Source organism: Vulpes lagopus, chromosome 2, assembly GCF_018345385.1.
Source record: "Vulpes lagopus strain Blue_001 chromosome 2, ASM1834538v1, whole genome shotgun sequence".
In the NCBI taxonomy this organism is placed as follows: domain Eukaryota; kingdom Metazoa; phylum Chordata; class Mammalia; order Carnivora; family Canidae; genus Vulpes; species Vulpes lagopus.
This window is the reverse complement of record NC_054825.1, coordinates 74,180,177-74,194,678: the sequence shown is the minus strand read 5'-3', so window position 1 is coordinate 74,194,678 and position 14,502 is coordinate 74,180,177. Positions and strand designations below refer to the sequence as shown.

Sequence of the window (14,502 nt, the reverse complement as noted above, 5' to 3'; positions counted from 1 at the left end):
CTGTTAAAAAGCAGGAGGAATAAAGCTAACACCATTAATCAATTTAAAAAAGGAAAGTATGTCTGGAAATTACCTCCCTTTGTATAATTTAGCAAGTATATAGAATTATCTGGTTGATTCCTATCCTTTCAGACAAGGCAAATACTTGATTTAGATAGGAGCACATGTTCTCTGCAGATTTTTATGGTCACCCTGTTCATCATTAGGGATTTGAAACCTATTACCCAGCAAGAAGCTCCATAGAGCCACAGCCACAGAATCCTGGCCACAGAATCCTACCCTAAGAGCACCGAGGCCTGGCTTGTCACAGCGTGCATGTTAAAAATAGAAGGCTGGCAAAGGAATCAGCTCTCCTACATTGTCACGCACTTGTCTTTACCTCTATAGTGCCTGGGAGCATCTCTCTGAGGGGGAAAGCAGGCCAAGAGCACAACACGCACTGCTATTATGATGAGAAAAGTTTTATATGAACAACATTTACTGAACAAGAACATGATAAAGGAGGGAAGCACAGGCTCCGCCAGGAAAGCTGCCACAAGCAAGCTTGGAACTATTCAGGAGTGGTGTCAAATAGCAACACTATATTTACAAGTCTAATTTGAAGCCTGGCTCTTTTTAAGTGCAAGAGGAAGTTAGGGGAGAAGCCATGCATGAAGCCAAAAATATATATATACACACAAACACCCAAGTTTTCATACTTTTGTCCATTTTCTCCATGAGGAACAAATCAGACAAAGGAAAAGTGCAGCCTCTTTCCCTAAAGGCCCTATATTTATTACAAACTTAGAGAAGCCCCACATGGGGTGTGGATCCAAGGAGGCAGATTTGATTCTCTTCTCCTTGGCCCCACTCACCCCTGACAATTAACCAAGGGAATGCAGGGAACCCAGGCAGGAACATCCAGAAGAGGCAAGAAAAAATATGGCTCACTTAGCTTATATATTATACACAAGGGTACCCACAGTTTCTGCAAATACTTTTGTACTTGCTGCTTCACAAGATTCTTTGCGGACTTCTCACCTGCAGCAACAGAGCTCAGGCAAGCTGTGAGATGCAGAGGAAAGCAGTATCTTGATCCAGCATGCACTGGGTCAGTCACTTTATCCACAACAGTCACACATGCCAGCCCCAAGCAAGTCCTCAGGGGGCCCACAGCTGTTTGCTTTGTTGAGTGGGAGGGTGGGCTTCCCCTCCTCCCTAGATTTCTCCTTGTTGCTCTGACGAGCTCTCCGCTGTTCCCTCTGGACCCAAGACAGCTGCTCAGCGTGTGTGTGTGTGTGTGTGTGTGTGTGTGTAATTTATTGTTCCGTTGCCGCTGGCTTGTCCCCGGCTGCTGGCTTTTCAACCTGGGATTCTGGAGGAATCAGATACTGGACCTCCTCTGTACTGATGGCTACTTTATCTGGCTGGAGCCACCTCTTGAAATGTTCCAAGGTGCTAGGAGAGAGCAGGAGGAAAGGGTGGCTGCATCAGACCCGGCTGATTAATTACTTAATGATTATCTCAGTTACTCAAATGCTGCCTTCCCGCCCACCACCAGTTTCTTCCTACAATTGTTTTTCCACTGCTAACGGGGGAGAATGACGATACTTCTCGGACAGCTGTGCATCCTGGCAGCTCAGCAGCATAATTTACCCCCTAGTGGGCACTCTGGCTATAAGCAGCACCAGGCCTCCTTCAAATGCACAGCCTCTGAAGGCTTGGTGAGAATAACTGAAGAGCTTATGCCTCAGTTCTGTTTTTTTTTTTTTTCCCCTCAAAACTAGAGAGGAAATTGTCCAAGGGAGGAAACATTCAAATATATAGCAAATTATTATTTATTTATTTATTTATTTTTAATATAGCAAATTATTAGTGAGCATCTTGAAATCTCCTATACCTGAGGCAATCTGAGACTAGATTATACTTACAACACTTAGTTACACTAAGCATCATTTTTTGGAGGGTTTTTTGTTTGTTTACTTCATCCTATAGCAAGTCCCCAAGATGGAAACATCTGCACAGCAATTTCTCCCATGAAGAAATACTCACTACGCCAGAGGGCTCTTTTTTGGTTTGGATCTGTGTGGTGGGGGAAAGTGCCCCCTCCTATCTTCCTTAAGTACCCAAGACCTACCACTCTAAAGCTTATGAGATGTTCATAGTAAACTATAAATGACAACAAGTAATGTAAACCTTACTCTGTGCTTTTCAATAGCCCAAAGTCTTAAGCCAAGAAGTAGTCGTCACCAGCAGATTTTAGACACCCAAAACTGGGGGAATTGTGTTGTAGACAGTAGGATTTCTCAGCCCATTACTCCTCTGCCAAAAGTATGCCAGGAGGAGGGTCACCTACCTGGCCTTCACATACATGAAGAATCACACAATTCCACTACAAAATGGCTTCTGTTTAAAACAGAAACTTTGAAATCTGCAAATAAATGCATATCTACTGTTTCTGGTGTACTTGTAATAATGCTTATAGAAGCGTTCCCATAGATGGCAGCTCAGGGGAACAAGTGTGCACAGCTCAGAGGCCTAAGGTACTCCAGGTGCATTTCATCTTCATCTAGCACACTTTTCCTAGAATTGTTTCAACTTGCTTCTATAGAAAAGGAAACCTCACATCATTTTAGGTATTGATAAAAACACAGAAACAGTAACTCGTGCCTTGGTGCTGATCTGGTTTCAAAAGAAAAAGAATTCCTACTTGAGAATTATGCAGGACAAAATGTTCTTTTCTTCACAGTATTGGAAAGGAGGCAAACATTCAACGGGAGAGAGAAGAGAATACCAAATTACTGGTGGGTTGGGAAGGTGGGCATCTTCAAGTCTTTTGTGTTTGGGGTGATTTAAGGTTCAACTGGGTTGCGTCTTTAGAGACAGAAAAGAGAAAACAGTGTATTATTTGCTGAGGCCTCAGAAGGTAGGCAGTTAGGCTGCCCTTAGATGCCACACCGATTTCTGAAGAATCTAGGGGACATGCTGATGCAATATTTAAGCTAATGTAAGTGAAAATGCTTTGCAAATTAAGAAGTAAAATGTAACTATTAAGCTTTATTCACCTACTGTCCCTGATTTCAGCAGCCATATCTTTATCTTACATCATGGGACTCCTAAAATCAATGTTAATGATATGTTGCAAACTTAGGTGATGTTTCCCTAGGACCTTTGGTTAGAATTCAGGCTTTTACTTCCCTCACTAATTTTTTTATTTTGAATGATTTCTTACCGAACTTTAAGATTCCCTTAGGACTAATATGAATAGCTAACAGTTACATAGTACTTACCAGGTGCCAGGTCTGTTCTAAGCTCTTCACACACAGTAACTTATTTAACCCTCACAACAACCCAAAGAGGGAAGAGCTCCTATTCCTGCTTTACACACGAGGGAACTAAGGCACACCCAGGTTACTTCCTCAAGAACAACCAGTAAGCAGCAGAGTCACTTTCCCAGGTGTCGAGCACCATCCCGCTCTTTGTGGCAGAAGGCCCTCTCCCCCTCTCCTCTCCTCTTCCTCTCTGTATCCATCCCACCTACACATACGGTTCGAGTCCTGCCTTCTTTGACACAAACACCAGAGCCCACAGGGAGTTCAATGGTCCCTCAACTCCCAAAGCATGTTTTATCACTTCCACTCACCCAGATTTTTTCTTATACTGCTTTCTTTTGTTAGGTGTGTCCTTATATATATTTGTCATCTTTCCTCAGATAGTTGTGGGGACAAAAAAAGGGCGGGGAAGGGGCCTAAAACTTCCTTACATCTTCCCAGCACCCCAGCCTCATATCATGGGCAGGGTCTTCACACAGTAGATGCTTAAGAAATTCATTCACTTAGTCTATACAGATTTGAATACCTACAGTATGGCAGAAATTCTGTAAGGCACTGGCGAGTCACAGGTAAGACACACTTCTAGTTGCTGATCAGCTACTACTTTCCCAAACACACTGTATACTTAGAAATGAAGACAGTGCTTTCTCCTCAGTTCTGTTCAATCTGTGATCAAGATATTGATAGAGTATTTGCTTTTTTGCAAAAATAATAATTATCAAAATCTACTGCACCAAGATGAAGTAGAGCAACCTTATTAAAAACGATTATTTTGAGCTCAGATAAGCTGATGTTAATATTGACCAATTTCTGGACTCAAATGTCACTCTCCCCGAATTCCTTTGAGAAAGAGAAATGCTGTCTGGACTGAGAACCAATTACCTCTCATCAGAATCAAGTCCATCCACAAAGAACTCTGATGCTAACTTCTCCTGGAGGAACCGATCCCAGCATTCCTTCTTGGCTTGGGCCAAGGTTCGAAGCATGTCCTTGGAAGTCACTTCCTGATTTAAACCTTTGATTCTTCTCAGTTTCTTCTCTAAAGAGAAGAGAAGAAGCTTAACAAGGAAAGTGAGTATGATATGAAACTAAATCTAAAATGCAAGATGACAACTTAAAAATTCTCTCACTGATGAGTACATCCACACTCCCTGCAAAAGAGCTCATTTTTTTTTTTTAAGGACAGGTAGAGGGAACATACATTTTTCTTTTACCTTCCCCACGTCTTAACTCTGTATTGTATCAAATACATATACATGTTTTGCAAACATGTATACATCAAATACATATACATGTCAAATACATGTTTAACCCCATAGGCTCTCATAAATAAATCAATGGCACATTTTCTTTGAAATCGCAGAAGCCAGCAGGTATCTCTCAAAGGCATAACTTGTTTTCCCTGGCTTGACACACGTGTCACCTCTTTGAAAATAGTCTCTCTGAGGAGTAAATGGTTTTTCTTTTTGTTACAGTGACATGAAGTAGTTTCCAAATCTCATGAGAAAGAATTAGAGAAAATGATGAAAGATCTAATGGTTCATTAGACATTAAAATTGGCTTAATGAGAACTCAATAATAAGAGACCTTTAAGATCTCTATGTGTAATTAAATTCTTTTTATTTTTTAAGATTTTATTTATTTATTCATGATAGAGAGAGAGGCAGAGACACAGGCGGAGGGAGAAGCAGGCTCCATGCCAGGAGCCCGACGCGGGACTCGATTCCGGGACTTCTGGATCACGCCCTGAGCCAAAGGCAGGCGCTAAACTGCTGAGCCACCCAGGGATCCCCTAAATTCTTGATTAAAGAAAAGCAATCTGGGATCCCTGGGTGGCGCAGCGGTTTGGCGCCTGCCTTTGGCCCAGGGCGCGATCCTGGAGACCCGGGATCGAATCCCACGTCGGGCTCCCGGTGCATGGAGCCTGCTTCTCCCTCCGCCTGTGTCTCTGCCTCTCTCTATCTCTCTGTGACTATCATAAATTAAAAAAAAAAAAAAAAAAAAGGATTATTTAAAAAAAAAGAGATGAATCCACCTGCTTAATCTCACTAGTGGTCACTGAGCTGAAGTTAGAGATCTGTAGGTGGGAGCAGGACTGGAGGGGCAGAGCTCTAGGCGGGTCTTATTAGCTTGGATTATTTCTTTAAGGAAAAAAAAAAAAAAAAAGAAAAGCAATCTCCCAACATTTTTTAAAGTTACTCAACTTGTGGCCTGGATGTTGGAACCTAATAAAAACAAACATCTTGGGACGTCTGGGTGGCTCAGCAGTTGAGCATCTGCCTTTGGCTCAGGGCATGATCCTACGGTCCTGGGATCGAGTCCTATATCGGGTTCTCTGCATGGAGCCTGCTTCTCCCTCTGCGTATGTCTCTGCCTCTCTATCTCTCTCCATGTCTCTCATGAATAAATAAATAAAATCTTTGGGACGCCTGAGTGGCTCAGTGGTTGAGCGTCTGCCTTTGGAAGCTCAGGGTGTTGAGTCCCATGTCGGGCTCCCTGCGAGGGGCCTCTTTCTCCCTCTGCCTGTGTCTCTGCCTCTCTTTCTCTCTCTCTGTCTCTCATGAATAAATAAATCTTTAAAAAAAACTTTAAAAAACAAACATCTTCTAATCCCAGTGAGAATGGTGCACATGGCTTACTGATGATAGATGTTTAATTACTCTTCTTTGCATTTAAGTGTAAGTGTGGAACAACTGAAGAAGAGAAGGAAGGGTATCACCATTTGCCTTCTGCTTTAATGTAGCCTTGCCTTCAACGATAGTAAATGGGTAAAGGATGGCCTTTTGGAGAGGGGTGAATATCAAGCCCAGACCTAATTGAAACTTTATGATTTGCAATCCTGCTTTCATTTCTAAAGAAGCCACATCGGCTTGCACTCATATATCAAAATAACTACTACCTTTTGTTGCTCCAAGTTATCACCAGTTCACCCATGCAAAAAGCCTGTAGTTGATAAGTATTAAATATTTGAGGAGTTTTTACCTCCTTGAGGATATGAAGAGAATTATGTGGATTCATATTGAGCTGGCTAAGTTTTTAATTGTTGCTTGTAGTGGATACTTTTTTTAAAAAGATTATTTATTAGGGCAGCCCCGGTGGCACCGCCTGCAGCCTGGGGTGTGATCCTGGAGACCCGGGATCGAGTCCCACATCGGGCTCCCTGCATGGAGCCTGCTTCTCCCTCTGTGTCTCTGCCTCTCTCTCTATGTGTCTATGAATAAATAAATAAAATATTTTTTAGGGATCCTGGGTGGTCCAGCGGTTTGGCGCCTGCCTTTGGCCCAGGGCGCGATCCTGGAGACCCGGGATCGAATCCCACATCGGGCTCCCGGTGCATGGAGCCTGCTTCTCCCTCTGCCTGTGTCTCTGCCTCTCTCTCTCTCTCTCTGTGACTATCATAAATAAATAAAAATTTTAAAAAATATATTTTTTAAAAAACCTTAAAAAAAAACTTAAAAAAGATTATTTATTAGAGAGCACGTGTGTGCATTTGATGGGGGGGGGGGGCAGAAGGAAAGAGAGAGAGAACCTGAAGCAGACTCCCCCACCAAGTGCAGAGCCCAACCAGGGGCTCAGTCTTATGACCTTGCGATCACGACCTGAGCCAAAATCAAGAGTTAGATGCTCAACCAATTAAGCCACCCCTTTTTGATACAGGTCTATCCAGCAATAAAAACAATCTTTACACTGTTTGGCCTTGGTTCTAAAGGTGGAAGGCACTCTTTTGGGCTGGAAAAAGTCTTCCTTTTTCTGTGTGCTCAGTACTTAATTGGGTGTGATCTAAGTTGGGCAGGCAGAAACAGGCAACAGAAAATTTGCATACTCCAGGGACACCTGGGTGGCTCGGTGGTTGAGCATCTGCCTTTGGCTTGGGTAGTGATCCCGGGGTCCTGGGATCGGTCCGAGTTGGGCTCTCTACGGAGAGCCTGCTTCTCTCTCTCTCTGCCTGTGTCTCTGCCTCTCTCTGTGTCTCTCATGAATAAATCTTTAAAAAAAAAAAGAAAAAGAAAAAGAAAATTTGCATACTCCAAATCTGCCTGCCATTGCCTCCCAGGCTCTGCCACAGCCACAGAAATGGCTCTTATTCATTCCTTAGAAATGAAATTTTAAGCATATTTTTTTTTTAATTTTAAAGATTTTAAGTAATCTCTATACTTAGCATAGGATTCAAGCTTGCAACCCCAAGATCAAGAATTACATGCTCTGACTGAGCCAGCCAGGTGCCCCTTAAACATCTTCTTAGCTGATTTTAGAAAAGATCAGTGGAGTTTTAACTTTCCGAACCAATCTTCACCAATCAAATCACCACCAAATCCATTAAAGTTTCTAACAACCCCTGGGCACAGGATACCAACAAGCGTAGGATCTGGTTCTCCAGTTTTCTCAGATTGTTGTTGTGTCTTCTCCTTATCATCATTAAGCAGATGTTCTGACTGCCACAGAACTGAATTGTCAACCTCCTTGGCCATGGCTGCAAGTATTACTATCCTAACTTTGGGGGCTTCTTGACAAATTTCACATTACACCTGTAAGTTTCTTGTTACCCATCATTCCACTTGTGTTTTTCTCATATCTTTTTCCTCCAGTAGATCATTAACAAAATTCCCTTTGTTCTTCCAAGGTATTAGTTAGCGATCATGAAAACTCTATTCTGATTCTTTTCTTCCTCAAATAATTATTCCCAGGTTTGGTTTTATGACACATAGATGGGTCTCATGGATGTTTAGTAAAAGGATACCACAATTCTAAAGCAATCACTGCCCTAGACTGATATTTTTCTTTCCCTTTGCATGGGACAATCTGAATCTTTTTCCTGTATTTGGAGTCTCTCTAAATACTGACACTTAAGGGCACAGGAGAGATGTTTTGAGGAAATATTTTAAAAGTTAAATGACTAAAAAAAAAATTAAATGACTAACAAGAGGTAGAATGAATTTTATGTCAACATGCTCCCATTCTGGGACACCTGGGTGGCTCAGCGGTTGAGCATCTGCCTCTGGCTCAGAGTGTGATCCTGGGGTCCTGGGATCGAGTCCCACATTGGGCTCCCTACTAGGAGTCTGCTTCTCCCTCTACCTATGTCTCTGCCTCTCTGTGTCTCTCATGAATAAATAATCTTAAAAAAAAAGTTCCTAGTCCAACAATCAATTTAATATAAGTTTTTTAGTACAGTAGTTTTTTTGTTGTTGTTGGTTTTTTTTTTTTAATTCATTTATGATAGTCACAGAGAAAGAGAGAGAGGCAGAGACACAGGCAGAGGGAGAAGCAGGCTCCATGCACCAGGAGCCCGACGTGGGATTCGATCCCGGGTCTCCAGGATCGCGCCCCGGGCCAAAGGCAGGCGCCAAACCACTGCGCCACCCAGGGATCCCTACAGTAGTTTTTCAATACAAAGGTTTTATCAGAATTCCATGTGCAGCTCGGGGGCCATGACCTTTTCTTTCAGATGACATAATGTCTGACACTTTGGGGTTCTCTGAATATATGCGCTATCAATAGTAGGCAGGAGGCTTCTACAGAATGCCAAGAAATGAAGCAGAATTCAAATGAAACAGTCAAGGCAGGAGGTAACAAAGACAGTTTTAAGGAAAATACAAGGAAAAGGGTGCTCCTGGGGCACCTGGCTAGCTCAGTCAGTAGACCATGCAACTCTTGATCTCGGGGTTGTGAGTTCAAGCCCCACGATGGGTGTAGAGATTACAAAGTAAAATCCTGGGACGCCTGGGTGGCTCAGCGGTTGAGCGTCTGCCTTTGGCTCAGGGCATGATCCTGGAGTCCCAGGATTGAGTCCCACATTGGGCTCCCTGCATGGTGCCTGCTTCTCCCTCTGCCTGTGTCTCTCTCTGTGTGTCTCTCATGAATAAATAAATAAAATCTTAAAAAAAAAAAAGTAAAATCTTAAAGAAAAAGAAAAGGGTGCTCCTTCCCAACAATCAACCTGAAATACCCACCTAGAAGTAGATCCAACAATAAATATGGTGAAGACAAAAAAAAAAAAAAAACAGTAATAATTAAGAATAGAAACCAGGTGATGTAACAGAACTTCAACATGTTTCCTTAAAGCCACCAACTTCTGATTCAATAAAAAGAAAAGCCATATAACTTACCTAGAGATGCTAAATACACTTCTGAATCCTGCAAGGGAGCCCACGGCTTTGTAGCTGGCTGAACAGCAAAATCTGGGGCTTCCCTGTGGCCTGTACCCGCAGGGTATGAATCCATAAAGGAGTCTGAGAAGGCATTATTGGCACCATCTTCTTGGTCAGGTTTTGGTAAACAGGAGCAGATTTCAGCCCAAAGATCAGGGCCAGATCTTGTGGTTGTAGAGTCAATGCTCTCAAACATTTTCATTTGGAATCTGAGCTGAAAAACAGAAATGTAAGGACTGGCTTTAAAGATATAGTATTAGTATACAGTACTCAGATATTTGTTTACCCAATGAAGGAAGGTAACAGGCTTTCAAGAAGTTTCTCTAAATTTAAAATGTCTTTTATTAGAGTCCTGTGTTACAGATATAAAGATTACAAAAGCATAGTTGTATTCCTCTTCTGGCTCTGCACTCAAATTGTTTTCATAATAAAGTTCTTTTAAAAATGAAATATCTACAAGCAAGACACGAAAGGACAAATAGCGAATGATTCCACTTATATGAAGTACCTACTGCAGTCAAATTCATAGAGTAGGAAACTAGAATGGTTGTTGCCAGGGGTTTGGCAGAGGAGAGAATGGGAGTTATCGTTTAATGGGTATGGAGTTTCAGTTTGGGAAGTTCTAGAGATGGATGATCCTGATGGTCTCACAACCATATGAGTGTCACTGAACTGCACATTTAAAACTGGTTAAGGGCAGCCGGGGGCGGGGCGGGGGGGGGGGGGCGCAGCGGTTTAGCGCTGCCTTCAGCCCAGGGCGTGATCCTGGAGACCTGGGATTGAGTCCCACATCAGGCTCCCCACATGGAGCCTGCTTCTCCCTCTGCCTGTGTCTCTGCCTCTCTCTCTCTCTCTCTCTCCTCTCTGTGTTTCTCATGAATAAATAAAATCTTAAAAAAAAAATAAAACTGGTTAAATGGCCAATCTTAAGTATGTTTTAACATACACAATTTCTAAGACATTTCCAATGGAGACAACAATTCTGCACTTCTCTCCAAAGATCTCCAAAATGCAACCATTCTGTCCAAGCCAATTAAAATCTGTCTTCAATAAGACATAGACTTAAAGGCCTTGCAGAGTTCCAAATACATGAGGATAATAAAACTGCTTCTTGGTGAAAACTGTGAGAAAGTAATGTCATATGTAAAGCCCATGTGCTCATTACATGTAGAAGCTGGGCTTTATACCTTATTCTTATTTTATAAATTCTTTTTTTTTTTTTTTAAGATTTTCTTTACTCATGAGAGACACAGAGAAAGAGGCAGAGACATAGGCAGAGGGAGAAGCAGGCTCCTGGTGGGGAGTCTGATGTGGGACTCGATCCCAAGACCCCTGGATGACAACCGAGTGGACGGCAGGTGCTCAACCACTGAGCCACCCAGGCGTCCCTATTTTATAAGTTCTTATTTTAAGAGTTAGAAACACTGAAAGAGATATTTCCATCAGTTTACAGATGAAGGAACTGAGGATCAGAAGGGTAACAAGTCAAGGGTACTTGGCTGATATATGGTGATTCCTTAACTGGAAACCAGACCTGAGCCAGTCCAAAATGCAAGTTCTTATTCAATACTACACTGCCTGGGGCTTTCATATACTCTTACAGGATGGGTTGACACCTTCTTTCAGGAGAGACCTTTGAGATTATGAAGGCTGCCTGGGGTAAGGTCTCAATAATTCTAGGAGTGAGAGCCCAGCCAGCGCAAGGGCCCAGAAGTAAAAAGGGACAGATATGTCACAGTGGCCCTGAATGAATTGATGCCAGGATCCACAACGACCCTCCAGCCCCCTTCCGAAGTCGTTTGAACCCACCCAAAGCACAACTTTGCTCGCCCCGAAGCCCCGGGCCTCCCCCGCTTCTCCCTAGGGAAGTCCAGAACAGCGCAGGGAACCCCGGTGTCCAGACCCGGGCCTCAGTCACTCTGGCCTCAAGGACTGGCTGGACGGGATGACTGAGGCCCCGAGGCCCCTCTGTGGTATCCCGGGATGGAACCCGGGCCGGGGATCTAAAACGTTGGGCAGCCCTGCCCCTCCTCACCTACCGCAACCGCCTGTCCAGCTGCTCACCAGCGCTGGGCTCAGTTCCGTGGCTGAAGGCTAGGAAGCTGGGGGGGCGGAGTCTCCGAGTGACGGATCCCGGAGTCCTCCAACCACCGCCCACCCTGGCGATGTTCTGTGCGTGGATTGGTTGACAGGAGCCCGGCCCGGTAAGGAAGTGAGGAGCTGAGCGAGCGAGAGAGGTAGGCGGGACTTGTAGCGGGGATGGGGGTGGGGGTGGGGGCGGGGGGGAAGACAGTGGAGTCACGTGCCCTGGGCCCCCTCCTTCCCTGGGGCAGGTGGATTCCACTAGCGCCTGAGCAGTCTTGGCGCGAGGACAGCGTCCTCCGCCCCTCACCTTCTCCGGGAGGGAAGCCCAGTTGCTAAGGCCTTTGAATTTAATTTTTTCCTTGAGAAAATTCACCTGCTTGGCTATCCTCTAGGTTGGTGTTTTGTCCTGAAATTTCACCCCTTTGCTACCCAAATTAGAGCACTCCGGCGGCTCAGGTGGAGGAGACTACTTTTGCTACTCTTACCGGAGACCCAGGTTCCATTAGCCAAGTCATGAGCTTTCTCTTAGTCAATAAGCAGGAGCCCCTCCTGCTGTGTTCTAGGCGTTGTGTTAAGCAGGAATTCAAGACAGGTAAGAGTTGGTATGGGGTCCCAGAGCTCTTTACAGCTAAACGGAGGGTGCGCCATAAGGCAGACAATTTTACAAATAACAGCAAAGAGTTATAAAAGATATGACAAGTGGCCAGTGCACATGAAGGAGAGGGTGGTAAGGAAGTGTCAGACTTTTTTTTTTTTTTTTAAGGAAATTACTTTTGGGGCGCCTCGGTGATCCTGTCAGTTAAGGGTATAACTCTTGATCTCAGCTCAGATTTGATCTCAGGGTTGTGAGTTTGAGCCCTGCGTTGGGCTCCACACTGCACATGGAGCCCGCTTGAAAAAAAATATGGTTACTTTTGATATCTTTCGGGGCTTGTGGTATCTCTATGATGCAATCCTTCCTCCCCCACACTCCACCCCCAATTTCCAGGGGCGGTTACTCTCTCCCAAAGAAACATGTAACTAAAGACATTAGCCAACCATCAGTAGATATAACTTGACTGAGGCTGTAGCGGTTGGATGTGTCCAAAGCCAATCACCGTGGCTCTGATGGTATTAACTACCACTGTGTAAAAGGGAACTATCAGGAAATCCACTGTTCATATTTATAACCATCCTTAACCATCCTTAGCATATGCAAGCAGAAGGAAGTGGAAAGCAAGAAGATTAGAAAGCAAAGGAGCAAATAACAGCCACGATTTTTTCAGTGCTTATTCATAGAGAATAAGTAGGGGGCTGGAGGTCAAGTCTACAGTTCTGCCACCGGAACTAGAGACATGAATCTTGCAGCATCTGATTCATAGAAAAGGTCATTGTCATGGAGTTAAGGGTGCTTCATCAAGCTACTTAATGACCTTTCAATTCACTTACACCCTTTTCTCTCATCTGCTCCCCAAAGAAAGTCTTGATTTCAAATGTGGCCTCTCAAATATCTTGAACAAGGATGAGGGTTCTTTAACAGTAGGTACAAGTATTTGCTGATATAAAATGGAATAAATTTTCTGACTTAAAGTTACAGTTGTAAATTATCAAATTGCACTCTTACAGATTTACCAATGTCCTCTGAGTTTAATTAGTGTGTGTGCTGAATAAATTGAAACCAGATCCTGGGATGCCTGAGTGGCTCAGCGGTTGAGCATCTACGCCTTTGGCTCAGGGCCTGATCCCAGGGTCCAAGATCAAGTCCCATATCAGGCTCCCTGCATGGGGCCTGCTCCTCCCTCTGCCTGTGTCTCTGCCTCTGTGTGTCTCTCATGAATAAATACAATCTTAAAAAAAAAAAAGAAAGAAAGAAAAAAGAAAAACCAGATGCTGGACTTGCAAAGCTATGGTGATCTACTCCCTGAGGATTGTTCATATAGGGAAGCCACATGAGGGCAGCAGTATCCATCTATTTCAAACTCTGCTTTAACCACAGTGTAACCTAGCACAAACATATTTTTTATTTGTATGCTTGACCAGTATAGGCCTTCATTAAGATCGGGAACCATGGGGCAGCCTGGGTGACTCAGCAGTTTAGCACCACCTTCAGCCCAGGGTGTGATCCTGGAGACGGGGGATCGAGTCCCAGGTCGGGCTCCCTGCATGGAGCTTGCTTCTCCCTCTGCCTATGGCTCTGCCTCTCTCTCTCTCTGTGTGTGTGTGTCTCTCAGAGACACAGGCAGAGGGAGAAGCAGGCTCCATGCAGGGAGCCCCATGTGGGACTCCATCCCCGGTCTCCAGGATCACACCTGGGCTGAAGGTGATGCTAAACTGCTGAGCCACCCAGGCTGCCCAAATAAATAAAATCTTAAAAAAAAAAAAAATGATCAGGAACCATGTCTTTCTTACCTCTTTATCTCCAGAGCCAAATGATGTCTGGCAAATGTTCAAAATTCATTTGGTATGTGAATGTTTGAATTAGAACTCTCATGGTCAAACCACACTGAATGGGAACTAAAACTTGCGATTCCCTCCTCAGTTCCTTCATGTTGCAACAAAGGTGATCTTTTGGAAGTGGAGATCATATCTCACACACACACACACACACACACACACACACACACAAAGTCTGATGATTTCCCATTCCTCTTACAATAAAGACTTAAACCCTTATCACAAGAAGTTAGTTGGGAGTTCTAAGTTCAAACAATAGAATTCATATAACCAGTTTAAGCAGTAAAAGAAATTGATGAAAGCCACTCTGTCCAATAGAACTTTCTGTGGTGATAGAAATTTTCTGTACCTGAGCTGTCCAATAAGGAGCCACTAATTTCATGTGGCTGTTGAGCACTTGAAATGCAGTTTGGTGCAACTGAAGAACTCCTTTTAATTTTTCTTTAATTTTACTTAATTTATTTTAAATATCCACATGTGACTAATGGTTACTTTATTGTACAGCACAGGATTAAAGGATATTA

At 43.6% G+C, this 14,502-nt stretch overlaps 1 protein-coding gene across 4 annotated transcripts; it reads right to left on the bottom strand.

Moving 5' to 3' along the window:
• Positions 1 to 443: 443 nt before the first annotated feature.
• Positions 444 to 11,583, bottom strand: CCDC32 (coiled-coil domain containing 32). Of its 4 annotated transcripts, none has more exons than XM_041745301.1 (4): positions 11,500 to 11,583; positions 9,419 to 9,674; positions 4,194 to 4,350; positions 444 to 1,437 (listed from the first exon to the last, which is right to left on the bottom strand). In XM_041745301.1, exons 2-4 carry the CDS (start codon positions 9,660 to 9,662, stop codon positions 1,299 to 1,301), a joined length of 540 nt encoding a protein of 179 aa, XP_041601235.1. In that variant the 5' UTR covers positions 9,663 to 9,674; positions 11,500 to 11,583; the 3' UTR covers positions 444 to 1,298. The 4 variants fall into 4 exon arrangements, with proteins under 4 accessions (XP_041601235.1, XP_041601236.1, XP_041601237.1 ...); XM_041745302.1 differs by having other exon boundaries at positions 11,496 to 11,572; XM_041745303.1 differs by having other exon boundaries at positions 9,419 to 9,669; positions 11,500 to 11,549.
• Between the last annotated feature and the right edge of the window lie 2,919 nt (positions 11,584 to 14,502).

Coding starts and splice junctions, on each gene's coding strand:
- CCDC32 (XM_041745301.1), bottom strand. CDS start 9,662: ATGAAAATGTTTGAGAGCATTGACTCTACAACCACAAGATCTGGCCCT. Junction 4,351..9,418: donor AGTGTATTTAGCATCTCTAG/GTAAGTTATATG, acceptor TCTTCTCTTTAG/AGAAGAAACTGAGAAGAATC. Junction 1,438..4,193: donor GGACTTGATTCTGATGAGAG/GTAATTGGTTCT, acceptor GCTCTCTCCTAG/CACCTTGGAACATTTCAAGA.